This window comes from Lepus europaeus, chromosome 9 (genome assembly GCF_033115175.1).
Source record: "Lepus europaeus isolate LE1 chromosome 9, mLepTim1.pri, whole genome shotgun sequence".
Lineage (NCBI taxonomy): Eukaryota > Metazoa > Chordata > Mammalia > Lagomorpha > Leporidae > Lepus > Lepus europaeus.
In genome coordinates this window covers 21242124-21259883 of record NC_084835.1, presented here as the reverse complement: position 1 = coordinate 21259883, position 17760 = coordinate 21242124, and the positions used below count along the sequence as shown (strand labels likewise).

At 45.9% G+C, this 17760-nt stretch overlaps 1 protein-coding gene across 1 annotated transcript; it reads left to right on the top strand.

Moving 5' to 3' along the window:
• Positions 1-15611: 15611 nt before the first annotated feature.
• XCR1 (X-C motif chemokine receptor 1) lies at positions 15612-16613 on the top strand. Its single transcript, XM_062200139.1, has one exon. The coding sequence runs from the start codon at positions 15612-15614 to the stop codon at positions 16611-16613; it is 1002 nt and encodes a 333-aa protein (XP_062056123.1).
• The last annotated feature ends 1147 nt before the right edge of the window (positions 16614-17760 follow it).

Sequence of the window (17760 nt, the reverse complement as noted above, 5' to 3'; positions counted from 1 at the left end):
AAGTTTGGGTCTCCAAATTGGCTTTGAACCCTCAATTGCTTAAGCATAGGTATGTTCATAGTTAACAGGAACTGCTTTAGAGGTAAGAGGATGGCCTTTAGCTGCAATTCACTATTGAGTCTGGCCAAGACTGTTGGTTCCCTAGCAACTGCCACCTGCAAAGGAGCACCAAGCTCATCCAGTGTCAGTCTGCCATCTTTATCACAGTCTGAGAGTTCCCAAATTTGAAAACTTCAGAAGTAGGAAGTTTTGATGTTAGAAGGAAAATTCTTTAGCTGCAGATCTTGGAATAAACCTGTTTAGAGCAGGCAGAATGGTCATAAACTGACCCACAGAATTCTGACTTTGTGTACGTGTTCTTTCCTAGGGATCCTCACAGCTACTAGACTGCCTACAAGTTTTCCTGGCAGTGTAGCTGATGCTATAGTTCATGCTGTTGTCTGGTCCTGGACAGAAACAGGATGGAAGGTTAAAAGAGCACGACTGCCTGGTGGAGAATCTTCAAGCTGGACCCAGTTTCCTTGTGATGAGGTAGGAGAACACTCAGACCCCACTGCAGCACTAACTGAAGAACCGGACTGTGCTGCACCGGAGAGAGACCAGAGAGGCCAGGCACTGCCAGTGTCTTTCTCTTCCCCTCTCTGGGATGGTGGCTGTGCTTGCTCTGTGGGTGTGGAGAAGCTGGTGGGAACTGCTGTACTGAGACAGCTGGGCAGACAGGTTCCTGTTGATCCGCAAATATACGAGGTTGAATCATACGGAGGCTTAGGGAGCCCTCTTTTATTTACCCTCTGCCAGGTGGTGGACAGGAGTGACACCAAACTAAGACCTTGATGGTAAGATTCCTGGTCATCCTTGAATCATCCTTGGCAGAGAGAGGTCCTACACTCTATTTATACGTTCCAGTCTTCATGGAACCCATGGGGTAATAGCCACGGGTTTCAAAGCAGTGCGAACGGACTTCTTCCAAGACAAGCAAGTCTCGTTGCACTACAAAGTTCCTTAACTGTTCTGGAGGTCCATGAGATAGGGTGGGTCCCACTGCTGTGGCACATGCGAGCCTGGAAGCAGAGAAATATTTTCAGTTTTTTTTTTTTTTTTTTTTTTTTTTTTTTTTTTTTTTTTGACAGGCAGAGTGGACAGGGAGAGAGAGAGACAGAGAGAAAGGTCTTCCTTTTGCCGTTGGTTCACCCTCCAATGGCCGCCGCGGTAGCGCGCTGCGGCCGGCGCACCGCGCTGATCCGATGGCAGGAGCCAGGTGCTTCTCCTAGTCTCCCATGGGGTGCAGGACCCAAGGACTTGGGCCATCCTCCACTGCACTCCCTAGCCACAGCAGAGAGCTGGCCTGGAAGAGGGGCAACCGGGACAGGATCGGTGCCCCAACCGGGACTAGAACCCGGTGTGCCGGCGCCGCAAGGCGGAGGATTAGCCTGTTGAGCCACGGCGCCGGCCTATTTTCAGTTTTGATCCATGATTCCCATTTACCCTTGTGGCTATACTACCTACTCAGCCACAATAATAAAGTTCTATTTAAAAAATAATTTAGAGGCACTGTTGGACAATAATATATGGTGACCCTGGTGTCCCTTCGTTCTGTAACTCTTTTTTTTTTTTAAGATTTATTTATTTATTTGGAAGGTAGAGCTACAGAGAGGCAGAGAGAGAGAAAGACAGATCTTCCATCCACTGGTTCACTTCCCAGATGGCCGCAATGGCCAGAGCTGGGCCTATCCGAAGCCAGGAGCCAGAAGCTTCTTCCAGGTCTCCCATGGGGGTGCAGGGGCCCAAGGACTTGGGGCATCACTGCTTTCCCAGGCCATAGCAGAGAGCTGGATCAGAAATGGAGCAGCCAAGACTCAAAACGGTGCCCATAAGGAAGCCAGCACTGCAGGCGGTAGCTCTACCTGTTACGCCACAGCGCCAGCCCCGGTTCTGCAACTCTTAAAGATAAGACTACTTCATTTCCTCCTGCAGAAGTATGCCTCGGACTCTTAAAACTGCAGGGACCTCCAGCTCACCAGCCTAACATTTGCAGTAAGATCACACTAACCTAGAAGTTCAGATGGCAGTGGCCCTAGCACACACACCCATGTCAGGACCCCTGCACGTGTCCTCCCCACCTCCCATCACTCAAAGCTTACTAAGGTTAATGATAAGATACCTGAATGGGCCTCATATGTCATCATCAGCAAGGCTGTGTTCTTCCCTTCTGGGTCCGCCATGGTATCCCGGGCCTACGTTTGCCCCTGTTGCTTGGATGAGTGCAGATACTTCCTGTGAATGCACTGCCAGCCAGGCACGGATGTCCCTCCCGAGACCTCTCAAAGCTGAAAGACCTTACATGTGACAGTATGCCTAGAGTTGGTCCCATGGGCGTGGGATGGGGCTCAGATAGCACCACACACCTTATTGGAGTTGGTCCAATTAGACCATGAGACCCCGGGAATCCAGAGCCAGCATTTCCCGTATTAACACCAATTAATTCCTGCCGAGGGCCAAGCTGGGATCCTGGTGCCAAAACCCTTTGAGGTCCAGTCTCTGCCCTGAATCTCACTTCCACAAAGAGGGGTCCAGATCCCTACTGTGGTATTGAGGTCCCTGTGCACATAGTGGTGTCCCCATGGCTGGACTTCCACTTCTGCCTGAAGCTGAAACAGAATCACATCTTATTCAAGCCTAACTGGAAGCTTAGAGCTTTTTGTTTAAGGCAAGAGTATGATGTTTTTCACACTGAAACCAAGCATGAGGAAATGTGAAAACCACAGTTACAAATCGTGACTTCTTATTTAGGGAATAAACATTTGTTGAGCACTTGCTATATGAGTCCTCCTAATAGTCACCGGCCTTGGCCAAGGGCAATTGTTGGCCACAAACACTCACACTCAATTGGCCAATAAATTTGTGAAGGCAATCCCCAGACTCACAATACCATTATAGGTCTAGTCTCCTTTCAGAATCATGAAAATTTCTCACGTTCACAGTACTAGTTTTCACCAGGTACATGGAAATTGGAACTCTTATGCCTCATTGTGGAAACATAAATAGATTGAACCATTTTAGGCTCAAGCTGGCAAAATCTACCAAAATGTAAAATTTGCCTATGTTATGACCCATAAACTTCCAGAAACAAATCTTATGGAAATATTTTTTGAGATTTATTTACTTGAAAGGTAGAGTTGCAAAGAGAGAGGGTGAGAGAGAGAGAGAGAGAGGGAGAGAGGGATCTTCCATCTGGTTCATTCCCCAAAAGACTGCAATGGCTGAGGCTGGGCCAGGCCCAAGCCAGGAACCAGGAACTTCCTCCTGGGTTCTGGGGGCCCAAGCACGTGGGCCATCTTCTGCTGCTTTCCCAGGCACATTAGTAGAGAGCTAGATTGGAAGTGGAACAGCTAGAACTTGAACTGGAGCCTATATGGTATGCCAGCACCACAGGTGGCGGTTTTACCCTCTGTGTCACAGTGCCAGCCCCTCCTATAGAAATATTAACACCAGTAGCACTATGGTGATTTTCTAATTGGAAGCAAACTCGATGTTCACAACAGAGAAACAGGGAAAGTATGTGCTATGGTTTGAATGTGGCTGTCCCCTTGAACTCACGTAGGAGTTTAATTCCCCAGACAACATGTTAATAATATTAAGAAGATGGAAACCCATTTAGAGATGGGTTTAGAGATGGGGTCTTTAGAAAATAACTAGAATTCAATCCGATCATTAGAGTGGCTTTACAAGAAGAGGGAAAGAGACCACACACAGACACATGTGTGTTCCTTGTCTTTGCTGTGGGCTGTCCTGCACTGCTGAGGGACATTGGCCATACGTGACCCCTCAACCTTGCACCTCCAGAACCAAGAGCCAGAACAAATTCTTTGTAAGTAGCCTGCCTTTGGTGTTTCGTTATAGTAGTGAAGACCATACCAGTGCAATATGACTTTTCCATGCAACTGAGTACTGTTTGGTTCTTAACAAGAATTTAGTTGGCTTGGAACAATGTCCATGCCACGTGAAGAACAGAGCAAAATCTTCTTGTGTCCAGCCAGGGAGGTGGGGGAAAGAACTATTTTGAAACACACCCTGAGCCTTCTCCCTAATGAATGCCTATGAAGCAAGAAAAAAAGACTCTACCAGAACCTTGCCCTGTATGAAGAAAGGGAAATAGCCAATGGAATCCTCTGTATCTTCCCTGTCTCAGCAGACTGGGGGAGGGAAAGGAGAGATGCTCATCTCACAGACACAAGCGCACCGAAGGACTGAGACCGGGGAATGGATTACAGTGGCCTTCCCTCGCCCCGTGCCCTGCCACCCCGTCAAGAGAGCTCCAGGATAGTAACCGTGGACTGCAGTTGAAAGAACTGCAGACTCAGACGCTATTTAAAAAGGCACTTCTGGGGAAATCCAAGGACGACAAGCAAGGACACTAAAGAACATCAGAGCCCACACCTGCAGCAAACGGTAGCGGTCAGCAGACCAGCACCTAACCGATGAAGCATAACTGGCCTGTCTGGTCCGGCTGATGATATATCGTGTCTAACTTTCAGCAAAAAATTAAAAGATACGATTAAAGGCAAGAAAAACAGTCTGAAGAGACAAGCTAAGTACTAGAAATGTTGGACTTACATGAGGAACTGACAGTAAGTGTGATTAGGAGTGGGCATTGAGCCTGGCCATGAAGATGTTCCAATCCCACATCTGAGAGCCCGGGATCAGCTCCTGGCTTCAACTACAAAGCCCCAGAAAGCTGGGAATGTATAGGAACTTCCTCAATTAGGTTTTTTTTTCCTTTTTTTAAAGATTTATTTATTTATTTGAAAGGCAGAGAGAGAGACAGAGACAGAGAGAGAATGAATCTTCCATCGCTGGTTTACTCCCCAGGAGCGTGGACCTCCATTCAGGTCGCCTACATGAGTGACAGGGACCTCAGTACTTGGACTATGTCCCACTGCCTTCCCAGGCAGATCAGAGGAGCTGGGTCGAAAGCAGAGTAGCTGGGACGACTCAGACTGGTGCTATGACATAGGACACTGTCATCTCAGGTGGCAGCTTAACCCACTACACCACACTGCTGGCTCCCAGTTAGTTTTTTGTTTTATTTTATTTTATTTTATTTATTTTTGACAGGCAGATTGGGCAGTGAGAGAGAGAGACAGAGAGAAAGGTCTTCCTTTGCTGTTGGTTCACCCTCCAATGGCCGCTGTGGCCGGCGCGCTGCACTGATCCGAAGCCGGGAGCCAGGTGCTTCTCCTGGTCTCCCATGGGGTGCAGGGCCCAAGCACTTGGGCCATCCTCCACTGCACTCCCGGGCCACAGCAGAGAGCTGGCCTGGAAGAGGGGCAACCGGGACAGAATCCGGCGCCCCAACTGGGACTAGAACCTGGTGTGCCGGCGCTGCAGGCGGAGGATTAGCCTATTGAGCTGCGGCGCCGGCCTTCCCAGTTAGTTTTTAAAACAATTAACAAAATACTTTCAGTAAGCATTATTCTTAGTGGTAAGAAACTAGATGTTCCCTAAGAAAGTTTCACTGTGAAGATGTCCCCTCTCAGCACTCCTGTTCAGCATTTTACTGAACATCCAGCTAATGCAGTGAGGCAAGGAAAGGAAACGAGGGGGCCGGTGCTGATGCTGGTGCCGGTTCGTGTCCCAGCTGCTCCTCTTCCGATCCAGCTTCTGTTAGGGCCTGGGAAAGCGGTGGAAGATGGCCCAAGTGCTTGGGTCCCTATACCCACATGGAAGGCCCAGAGGAAGCTCCTGACTCCTGGCTTTGGATTGGCTCAGCTCCGGTCATTGTTGCCATTTGGGGAGTGAACCAATGGATGGAAGCCCTTTCTCTCTGTCTTTCCCTGTCTCTGTCTGTAATTCTACCTCTCAAATAAATAAATAAATAAATATCTTTTAAAAAGGAAATAAGAAGTACAGATATGGGAAGAAGAAGTAAAAATGTCTTCATTTGAAGATGATATGATTCTCTCTGTACAAAATCTCGAAGAAGCATCATCAACGACAAAAAACTCCTGAAATGTATAAGTGATTAAAACAAGACTGGAGGATATACAATTAATATGCAAATTTCCATTGGTTTTATTTTTGAGTGATTATTTTCATCTATTAGAAAAGCAGAGTGAGAGAGACAGTCTTCCATCCATTGGCTCACTTTACTAGTGTCTGCATCAGCCAGGGCTGGACCTTGCTGAGGCCAGGAGCCCAGAATCCCACCTGGGTCCCTCGTATGGATGGCAAGAACCCAACTACTGGGCCGTCACCCACTTCTTCCTTGGATGTATGAGCAGGAAGCTGATTGGAAGCAGTGCAGCCAGGACTTGGGCTAGCACTACAGAATGTGACGGAGCATCCCAAGAAGTGGCTTAACCCACAACGCCCACCTCGTGACTTTTCTAAATACCAGCAATGAACTATTGGAATTTAGAAGTTAAAGCAGTACCATTTACATTAGGACCAAAAGGTGAAGTGTTTAAGTATAAATTCAACAAAATATGTACAAAAGAGCCAAAGTAATCTCGAACAAGAACAAAGGTTAGGACATTGCGACACCAGATTTCGAGGCCTGTTACACAGCTGTTATAATCCAAACAGAGTAGCGCTGGGCAGATCACTGGGACAGAAATAAACCCATGCATCGACAACCCACTTCCCTTTGACACGAGAAAGGACATAGTCAAAAGTTGGAGACAAGATTCCTACTTTTCACCCTATACAAAAATCAAATAAACATGGATCGAAGATCTAAATGAAAGACCTGAAACAGTGGAGTTACTAGAGGAAAACATCAGGGAAAAACTTTAAGACATAGAAAACAGAGGCAGCTTGGTTTTTTAATTATTATTTTTATGAAGACCCCAAAAGCACAGGCAATAAAAGCAAAAACAGACAAATGATATTTATTTTATCAAACTAAGACAATTCTACATAGCAAAGGTGACAGGAAAGTGAACAGCCAGCCAAAAGAATGGGAGAAAATACTTGCAAACTGTGCATCAGATAAAGAGTTAATATCCAGAAAATATGAGGAGCTTGCAAAGTTCAACACCAGCAAAACAAGCCATGCAGTTAAGAAATGGGAAAAGGACCTGAACATTTGTTCAGAAAGAGAAATACAAACGGCCAGCATGTAAAAATGCTCAGTATCACCAGCCATCAGTGAAATGCAAATAAAAACCTGACAAAGTATCCCCTTACTCCAGTTAGAAGGGTTATTATCAAAAAGAAAAAAAAATTCTTTCTCTCTTCTCTCTATGTAACTCTGCCTTTCAAATAAACAAATAAATCTTTTTTAAAAAGAAAAAAATTACAACCACTGGCAAGATTATGGGAATACAAATTAGCAAAGCCATTATAAGTAAAGGAATTTCTCAAAAAGCTAGAGGTAGATCTACCACATCACCTTGCTATCGCATGTCTGGGAATATATCTAAAAGAAATGAAATCAGCATATGAAAGAAATACTTGCATGTCTGTGTTTATTGCAGTTCTGTTCACAGTAGCACAGATATGGCATCAACCCACATGTCCATCAGTGGATGAATGGATAAAGAAATGTAGCACGTGGGGGGCCGGCACTGTGGCACAGTGGGTTAAGGCCCTGGCCTGAAGCACCAGCATCCCATATGGGCACCAGTTCTAGTCCTGGCTGCTCCTCCTCCAATCCAGCTCTCTGCTATGGTCTGGGAAAGCAGCAGACGATGGCCCAAGTCCTTGGGCCCCTGCACCCACGTGGAAGACCCAGAAGAAGCTCCTGGCTCCTGGCTCCTGGCTCCTGGCTTCAGATTGGCGCAGCTCCAGCCATTGCAACCATCTGAGGAGCGAACCAGCAGATGGAAAACCTCTCTCTCTGTCTCTACCTCTTTCTGTAACTCTTTCAAATAAATAAAATAAATCTTTAAAAAAAAAAAAGAAATATAGCACATATATGTATGTGTGTTTGAAATATTATTCAGCCATAAAAATAATTAAATCCTGATATTTGCAACAAGATATATGGAATTAGAGATCATTATGCTAATAATTATTTAATAAGCCACATAAAGACAAATACCACTTTTTCTCATATACTAAATTTAAAATATATATAAAAGTAAATGCATATTATTTAGACTATAGATATTTATAAATGCTGTCTTCCCTGAATTATACCCGTTACATAAAATATGCCTTTCTTCATTTTATGATCTTTGTTCTGAATCCCACATATGTGATATTAATATACCCACTCTTGCTCTCTTAATGTCTGTATTTCCCTGGTGACTATTTAATCTCAAACTTTCCAAATCTTTTTGTTTGGATGCATCTCTTAAACACAGAGTTGGGTTTGCTGTGTGACCCAGTATGAGAATCATTTTATCTTCATAAAGATTTACTTTTATTAAAATATACATATATACAGTTATAGCAATCAATATGGCACAATAAAACACAAGGTATTTATAAAATAATAGACAAATGGATTTGATGGAACAGAACAGCATGTCCAGAAATAGATCTACACTAATATCACCAATTGATCTTTTTTTTTTTTTTTTTTTGACAGGCAGAGTGGACAGTGAGAGAGAGAGACAGAGAGAAAGGTCTTCCTTTTGCCGTTGGTTCACCCTCCAATGGCCGCCGCGGTAGGCGCGCTGCGGCCGGCGCACCGCGCTGATCCGATGGCAGGAGCCAGGTGCCTATCCTGGTCTCCCATGGGGTGCAGGGCCCAAGCACTTGGGCCATCCTCCACTGCACTCCCTGGCCACAGCAGAGAGCTGGCCTGGAAGAGGGGCAACCGGGACAGGATCGGTGCCACAACCAGGACTAGAACCTGGTGTGCCGGCGCCGCAAGGTGCGGCGCCGGCCACCAATTGATCTTTGAAAAAGGGACAGAAAAAATCAAATGGATAAAGGAGGATAATCTATTCAACAAATAGTGCCAAAAATTGCAAATCTACAGGAAAAAATTAACCTAGACAGATACCTTACACCTTTGGCAGAATTAACTTAAAATAGATCATATAATATATATATATATTTATTTATTTATATGCAAAATACAAAAGTATAAAACTTCTAGGAGACAAAAGAGGAGAAAATCTAGATGACCTTGGATTCTCAATGGGTTTTTAGACACCACATCATGGAAGAAAAAATTAAGAAGTTGGACTTTATTCAAATCAAAAGCTCTAAAAATTAATGAATACACAAGCCACCTGCTGGGGGAAGATATGTGCCAAAAAAAAATCTGATAAAGGACTTGTATCCAAAATATACAAAGACCACTTAGAAGTCAACAGCAAGAAAATAATGGAAATTTTTCACATGGGCAAAAGATCTGAATGGACACTTCACTCCAGATGATATACAAATCACAAGCATGAGATATCCAGCGTTATAGTCATCCGAGGATTGCAATTCAAGCAACAGGGACATCTCTACACGCAGCTAATTTTCTTTTCAAGACTGACAATACCAAGTGCTGGTGAGGTTCCGGATGTGCAGCAGCAAGGGTCCTCATTCATGAGCGATAGAAGGCAGCGTTGCAGTTTGTTACAAAGCTAAGCAAAGTATATTCCATAATCCATCAACAGTGCTCCTAGTTACTCAGCCAGCTGAGCTCAAAATTTACGTTCACACAAAAACCTACACATACAGGGGTTTAGAATGTAGTGTGCAAAGCATCTTCCCTAAGTGCCAAGAAATGGGAGTAACCAAGATGTCCCTCCATGGGTGCAGGAATCAGACATCTGTAGCTGCCTCCACGCGGCAGAACTCAGGAGATGCTCAGAAGGGTGTCCAACAAAATCCAACGTCTTTTCCTGACCAACCTTCAGAAGAAAGGCAGGCCAAAAAACACTCAGCAGATTAGCCATAGAAAAGAGCTTCCTCAGTGAGACAAAGGGCAGCTAGCATGTCACTTAATGATGAAAAAGCTGAACGGTCTCCTGCGAGATGACCAACAAGACGAGAAAGTCCACTCTCACCACCCTGTTCACCATTGCACTGGTGGTTCCAGCCAGGCAATCAGATAAGACGATGAAATGCATCCAGACTGCAAAGGAAGAGAGAAAACTTTACATGGAAATATCAGGATTACATATATAATCTCATAATTATATCTCTATGAAATGTGTTCTGTATGTGAATACAGGGGAAAATTGTTCAACCTAATGAACAAGCTCGAAGTCCGTGACTACTCCCTGTGATTTTTCTCTCTCTCTTTAAGATCCTCACAGTAATCTTCCCCCACCTTCCTCTGGCCTTCTGGGCAGGGCAGGTGTTTCGATTTAAGTAGACTATGAAACAGAGAAGCACCATTCGTGCCTTGAGACGCGGAGAAGGCGGTGTGGGTTCAGGTGAGTTCCGTTAAACTTATGTTTTCCACTGATTTTAATAACTTCTGGGTGTTCTGAAATTTAGCAGGCATCAAAACTGCATGAAATGTTAGTGAGTATGCAGATTCCTGAGCCCACCTCTGGCAGGAGCGGGGAAAGCTGGCCAGCAGGCTGTCTGAGGCCCAGGAAATCATTTAGTCTGGCCCCAGCAAGGCAACAAAAGGCAGGACTCAACATTCAATACAGCTTTGTCAGTTGGTAATGCTGTGTGACCTAGGAATGGCATTATAGATGTCCACGTGGCCCGTGGCAGAAAGCTCGCTCCCCAGCCCAGCGAGACTCCGGTTCCTCCGTGCTGAGCATTCCCGAGACCTGGGTCCCTTTTGGAACAGCAGCTCTGTGGCCCATAGTTGGAGCAGAACTGGGAGAGCTACCATCATTCTTTGGCTCATGCTTAAGGAAGTAGGGGGGTTTCTTTGGCACCGGGTCTTTATGAAAAGCCTTGTTAGCATTGGCGGTTATATAATTTAGTTGTGTTTGTCATTGTAAATCGTATTTTTTTTTTTTTGACAGGCAGAGTTAGACAGTAAGAGAGAGAGAGAGAGAGAGAGATCTTCTTTCCATTGGTTCACCTCCCAAAATGGCTGCTATGGCCGGCACACCGCGCTGATCCGATGGCAGGAGCCAGGTGCTTCTCCTGGTCTCCCATGCGGGTGCAGGGCCCAAGCACTTGGGCCATCCTCCACTGCCCTCCCGGGCCACAGCAGAGAGCTGGACTGGAAGAGGAGCAACTGGGACAGAATCCGGTGCCCCAACTGGGACTAGAACACAAGGTGCTGGCACCGCAGGTGGAGAATTAGCCAAGTGAGCTGCGGCGCCGGCCTGTAAATTGTATTAAAGATGAGGAAACAGTCTACAGGCTGAGAGTTGAGGTGGGGAAGAGACAAGGCTGGGGGCAAAGCCCCAGCATGGTGCTTGGAGAGCTCTGGGGTGGCATCTTTGTCCTTTGTATCCACAAGAACCTCCAGGCCCAGAACAGAATTGCCACTGAAATTTTTGAGTAAATGAGCTAATGACCTACGGAAGAATAGAATCACTTTGAAGACATCCAGTAGCCCACTTAGTTGAACTCATAAAAGGAATGGGTGTTGAGTTTTGCTAAATATTTTTCTGTACTTATCAAAACCCATCATATGGTTCTTGCCTTTATTCTGTTAATATGGTGAGTTGAATTGATTAATATTCAAATATTAAAACAACCTCATACTTTGGGATAAACTCCACCTGCTCTTGTTGTATTCCCCTTGTAACATATCTTGCTGAATTCGGTTTGCTAATATTTTGTTCAGGATTTTTGTGTCTGTGTTCATAAGGAATATTGATCTGTACTTTTCTTGTAATTTTTGGTCTGATTTTTTAATCAGGTTAATGCTGGCCCTGTAAGACAAGGTGGAAACTATTCTAGCCTCTATTTCAGATGTTTGTGTAAGACTGGCATTATTTCTTCCTCAAATATTTGAAAAAGTTCACTAGGAAAATCATCTAGTTCTGAATTTTTCTTTCTTACAAGGTCTTTTTTATAATTAGGTATATTTCCATAACAAATATAGGGTTATTCAAATTTACTGTATCCTAGCAGGTCACTTTTGGTATGTTGAGTTTGTTAAAAATTTGTTTATTTCCTTGTTGAATTTCTTAACATACAATGAATCATACTATTTGTTATTCTTTTAAGGTCTGTAAGAGCTGTAGCAATAATTCTTTCACACCTGTTACATTTTCTATCTTTGTATTCTCAATATATTTTGATTAAGGTTTCATCAGTTTTTAAAATATTTTTTCAAACAACCATTTTTTATTTTATTCTGTTTTCTAATTTCTGCTTTTACTTTTATTTTTACCTTCCTCTTACTTAATCTGCTCTTTGTCTTCTTAAATCATTGAATTTTGCTATTTGATTTTTGGCCTGCCTTCTTTCCAATAAATGTTTAAATCTATAGATTTCTTTGTAGCTACTTTTTCAGTTGCATCCCATGATTTTTGACTTGTTGTGTTTTCATTATTCAGTGTAGAATATTTTATAACCTGTCTTTTAATTTCTTCTTTGATCATAAATTCTTTAGAAACCTATTGTTTTATCTCCAAATTATGGAAGCCTTCCTGATTATCTGTGCTTATTGATAGTTAACCCCTTGTGGGTCTTTTATATGACTTGTCTTTCTCTGCTGAGATGCCCTAACTTCCCATGCATCATGAATATCTTTTCCTTTAGCTCCTTGAGCACACTTAGCCTTGCATGTTGGTTCTTACCTGCATGTTCCAACACGGAGATCAGCTCAGAGTCGGTTTCTTGATTTTTCTTTCTCTAGAACATGGGTCGTGTTTTTCTATTTGTTCCCACGCACAGTACCTCTGGATTATAACCTGAACATTGTGAATGCTGTATTGTGTAGACTCCGGATTCTGTTTCGTTCTTCTGAAAATGTCGATTACTGATTCGTCGTTGATGTGTTTGAACTGGCGTTAACTTGGCAGGCTCAACTTCTGTCTCCATGGAAGTGGGCAGCAGTTCAAATCTCAGTTCAGTTCTCTGAGCTCTCATTGTGCACTCATGGTTCTGAGGGCCAAACATGTGAGCAGAACACGTGCACAGAGTTTGGGCCCCTCCCTCTCTAACCCTTTCCTCTCTGTGATTCCTCCCTTCATGTGACACTGGCTGTGGTTGTCTCAGACTTGGTCATGTGGTTCTTGAAGACATAGACCATTGTGAGCTTTCTGCTAGAGATGTAGCTGTCTTGCCCGTAGGCCAAGAGCATAAAAATGGGAACTTCTCCCAGTGCCATTTAGCTGCTCTCTTATTTCAAATGACCAGATCCCCTTCGGTATCTACCCTTAGGAATGCGTGGATTTTCTGTCTGTCTATTCTGATGCAGGGTTTGAGGCCTTGTGTGTGGAAAGGTGGGTCACCCAGGAGGTTACTCAGTCATTAGCCGAGGTGGAGCCCAGTTACGTTCTCTCTTACACAATAAATAATCCAGCAGTTGATGACTTGGCAGATGCGGACCAGTTCATTCAAGTGGCTTTACTCAGGACCACAGACCCAGAAAAGAAGAGTAAGGTAGGGAGAGACGGAGTTAACTGGGTCAGCCAGTGGTTCCTGGCTATCCCAGAGCAACCTGAGAATTTTAATTCTGCAGAGTTGAGAGGAAAGTATGTGGGCTCCACGGGAATGGAGACGAGCAGTCATTGCACCTTAGGGACAGCGGCAACACGGTGGTCACCCCCATGAGCCAGCTCATCTCTACTCTGAATTCCTGAAAGACACTCAAACGCCGCAAGTTTATAAAACTACTTGACTTTTAGTAAGTGAAGGAGGCAGGGGAAGGAAGCTCTCTTTTCTCAGGAGGAGCCATTTAATTTTGAGACGTTTTCAACCATGACGCTAGAGTGCCCACGCTAACAGGTGTCCACCTGCACCCTTCAGTGGGTCAAGACAAGGGTTGTTTAGTAGACGTGGGGCTCACCTCCAAGATGTGAAGGGTACTTAGAGGGTCTCCGTGCTAAAATACCTACTTGCAACCAAAGCACCATACAAAATCTCATATATATGTTTAATTGCTGATTTCTTTCCGCACTATAAAGTTCTCATTGGCAGAGACTATTATTTATGTTTATATCCTAGAATCCATAATATCTGCTATCAGTGATCACTAAGTGCTGTTGCATCAAGTCAGATATACCCATATTTAAAATATAAATACCTGTAATTTCTATATGTCAGACAAAACCAAAAGAGCATAGGCATAATTGAGAGGCTAAGAAGCACAACAAGTGGACAATACTAAGTAAAATGTTCTTTAAAATTCATAATAAAAACATCATCCCAAATGGAAAAAAAAAATCCCAACATCCACAAATCCTTTAAAAAAGAAAAGAAAGAAAAGAAACACCAGGGAAGGAAATAGAGAAGAAGAAAAAAATAAAAAAATAAGAAGCAGAAGTGGACAGTAAAAATAGAACAGTATGTGTATTGCTCTCTAGGAAGCAAAAAATACAAAATAAAATCACACAGAATATCTCAGCTATTTCATTGAGGTCTCTGGAGACACAAATTGACTTGGCTGTCTGCAGTAGCATAAATTTCAGAACCCGTTTCCTGTTCCTCTTATCCAACCCTGGATGAGTGAGAAACGTAGGTTATTTCTCCAATTCTCCCTCTCAGATTACAAGGCCGTCACGCCTGTGGTCCCATCTCTGCTGTCTTTATGCACTAATGATATTCAGAAGGTTGCGTCAACACACTGGGGCTCAGTTTCTTCTCTTGACTGATCCCTTCGAGTGGTGTGATGTCTTAGCTCAGTGCCCGCTCCCAAGTGGGTCATGAGAACTCTCTCTAACTGGCGCAGGCAACAACTTCTCTGAGCCTTCCATCCTGTTGCTCCCTTGCCCTCGTCCCGTGGCAATCCCACCTTTTCTGTTCACTCTCCCTCCCTTCTCTCCCCTGCCTTCTAGTGTGTCTGCTGCTAACGCCTCACTAAGAGACCGAGTGAGCTTGACTTGGCACCGCCCCCTTACAGATTCCCCTCTGATGGGTCACTGGGTTGTCTCCACTTGCTTGGTCTATGAGAGGCGCTGTAAACCCCATCCCCAAATGGCAAAGCTTCCTGCTCTGAGAGCTGACCCTCTGTGGTAACGCAGGTTCCCTCTCCCTGTGTCTCCATGTTCACGGGAGTCTTGGGATGAGTTGATTCTATCTGTATCCTCTCTTTTGGGGGCTGCTCCAGGAGACAGTGGGTTCCCTGATACAGTCCTGCATTGGGATTTCTGCATTTTGTGGGATGAAGGAGAGGGGGATAAGGGAGAGGGAAGGAAGGAAGGAAGGAAGGGGAAGGAGGGTTAGTGAATTGCACTAGATATTTGTTGCATAAATGAATGTGGGATCACTCGCCTTCTTTTGTGGGTAAGGAGCTAAGGTTCAGACAGGTGAGTTGACCCAAGAGCACAGTAATGGGCCCACATTTGATCTCGGGTTTTTAACTCCACTTCCACTGCAGTTTTCCCGACATCTACAGGGCACTGCTTCCTTTACCAGGGAAGTCCCACTGTGTGTGGGGGGGTGGGGGGGGGGATGTTAGCAAACTCAACACTATGCTTAGCGACTGTTGGTCTCGTGACAGCTCACCAGCCTGCAGGTGGTCCGTGGCCCCTACTGCTTGTAGCCTGAGCGCCGCCCCCCCCTTGCTGTAAACACCACCTGTCCTTGATTTTAGATGCCTTCACCTCCCCTGCCGTGCAAGCCAGATGGAGTCCTCGGGCACCCTCGAGTCCACCACGCCTTTTGAGTACGACATTGAGAGCCTCCTGTGTGAGAGCAAGACCTTCGTCTTTGCCACCTTCGCCACCACCATCCTGTACTGCCTGGTGTTCCTCCTCAGCCTGGTGGGCAACAGCCTGGTGCTGTGGGTGCTGGTGAAATTCGAGAACCTGGAGTCCCTCACCAACGTCTTCATCCTCAACCTGTGCCTGTCTGACCTGGTCTTCTCCTGCCTGCTGCCCGTGTGGGTCTCCACCTTCTACTGGGGCTGGGTGCTGGGAGACTTCCTGTGCAAGCTGCTCAGCATGGCCTTCTCCCTCAGCCTCTACAGCAGTATCTTCTTCCTGACCGTCATGACCGTCCACCGCTACCTGTCCGTGGTCAGCCCCCTCTCCAGCCTGCGCGTCCACACCCTGCGCTGCCGTGTGCTGGCGACCGTGGCCGTGTGGGCAGCCAGCCTCCTGTCCTCCGTGGGCGATGCCGTCTTCCACCAGGTGCTGTCGTCCAACTGTGCGTATTCAGAGCTCTGGGGGTTCCTGGCCTCGGTGTACCAGCACAACATCTTCTTCCTGCTGTCCATGGCCGTCATCCTATTCTGCTACGTGCAGATTCTCAGGACCCTGTTCCGCTCGCGGTCCAAACGCCGCCACCGGACGGTCAGGCTCATCTTCGCCATCGTGACCGCCTACTTCCTCAGCTGGGCTCCCTACAACATCATCCTGTTCCTGGAGACCCTGCTGAATACTGGGGTCATCCGGAGCTGCGAGGTCAGCCAGCGGCTGGGCTACGCCGTGCTCATCAGCCGGAACGTGGCCTTCTCGCACTGCTGCTTCAACCCCGTGCTCTACGTCTTCGTTGGGGTCAAGTTCCGCAGACACCTCAAAAGTCTCCTGCGGCGGTTCTGGCTGTGCCGGCAGCAGGTGCCCAGCCCGCCCCCGCTCCCCCAGTCCCCAGGTGCCTTCACCTACGAGGGGGCCTCCTTCTACTGAGGGGAGTGGGACGGGGAAGGTGGAGGTGGACAGCACGTTGGGAAAGAGGCATCTGTGGGGACCTGGCTTGGGGTTCGCATTCGCATGACTCGGGAGGTACGCTTTAAACATACTATGAAAATCTTTCCAAGGCACTTTGCCGAGAACCGTGGGCACCTGGGGTGGGAGGAACCACTTTTATCTGCCCCATTCCTACTTTGTTTATAACTGGTTCAACATTCTGCCTTTGATCTTTCCTAATAAAGACAAGATGGATTTTTAAAAAAATACTCTCACTTTTCAAAGTACCTGTTGTTTATTTCAAAATAGAGGAAACACAAATGTTGGTCTCATAGGAAATGATATCCGTTCTTCTGGCTAAGCCCTTAGCAAGGCACTTCCCTTCCTTTGGAGTTTACTTCCTCATTTTCATACAATTTTTTAAAGCTTTATTTTATTTATTTGAAAGGCAAACTGACAGAGAAAAAGAGAGGGCCAGAGAAAGAGATATTCCATCTGCTGATTCATTCTTGAAATGACCAAAACGGCTGGGGAAGCCAGAAGCCTGGAACTCCGTTCAGGCCTCCCACGTGGGTGCAGGGGCCCAACCACTTGAGCCGTCTTCTGCTGCTTTCTTAGGTGCGTTAGCAGGGAGCTGAACTGGAAGTGGAGCAGCTGGGACTTGAACCAGTGCTCCAACATGGGATGGCGGCGTCACAGGTGGCATTGTAGGCAGCAGCTGAACCTGCTGTACCGCTACACTGGCACGCTTCCTCATCTTAACTATAAAGGTCTGAACTCAGCCATCTCTGATCCCCCTGGGCTGGAAACAAAGTCTGTGGATCTATAATTCATAAGCTGCCTTGGTTGAGGACGTGTTCCAGATCGAACTGTGTCATCCTGTGCCCCAGTTCCTCTGCATACGACCAGATGTGGAAACAGAGTTGTTGAAGATGTGACTAGCTGAGATGAGATGATCCCGGGGTAACGTGAGCCCCTGACAATATGAGTGATGTCCTTACAATAAGGGGCAAGTGAACCCGGACACAGGCACAGGAGAGGCCCTGTGAAGGTTGGAGCTGTGTGGCCACAAGCCAGGAAACCCCAAAGGAAACCCCCAGCAGCCAGGAGAGAGGCACGGAGCAGAGTCTCCCCTTCCATCTCAGAG

Coding starts and splice junctions, on each gene's coding strand:
- XCR1 (XM_062200139.1), top strand. CDS start 15,612: ATGGAGTCCTCGGGCACCCTCGAGTCCACCACGCCTTTTGAGTACGAC.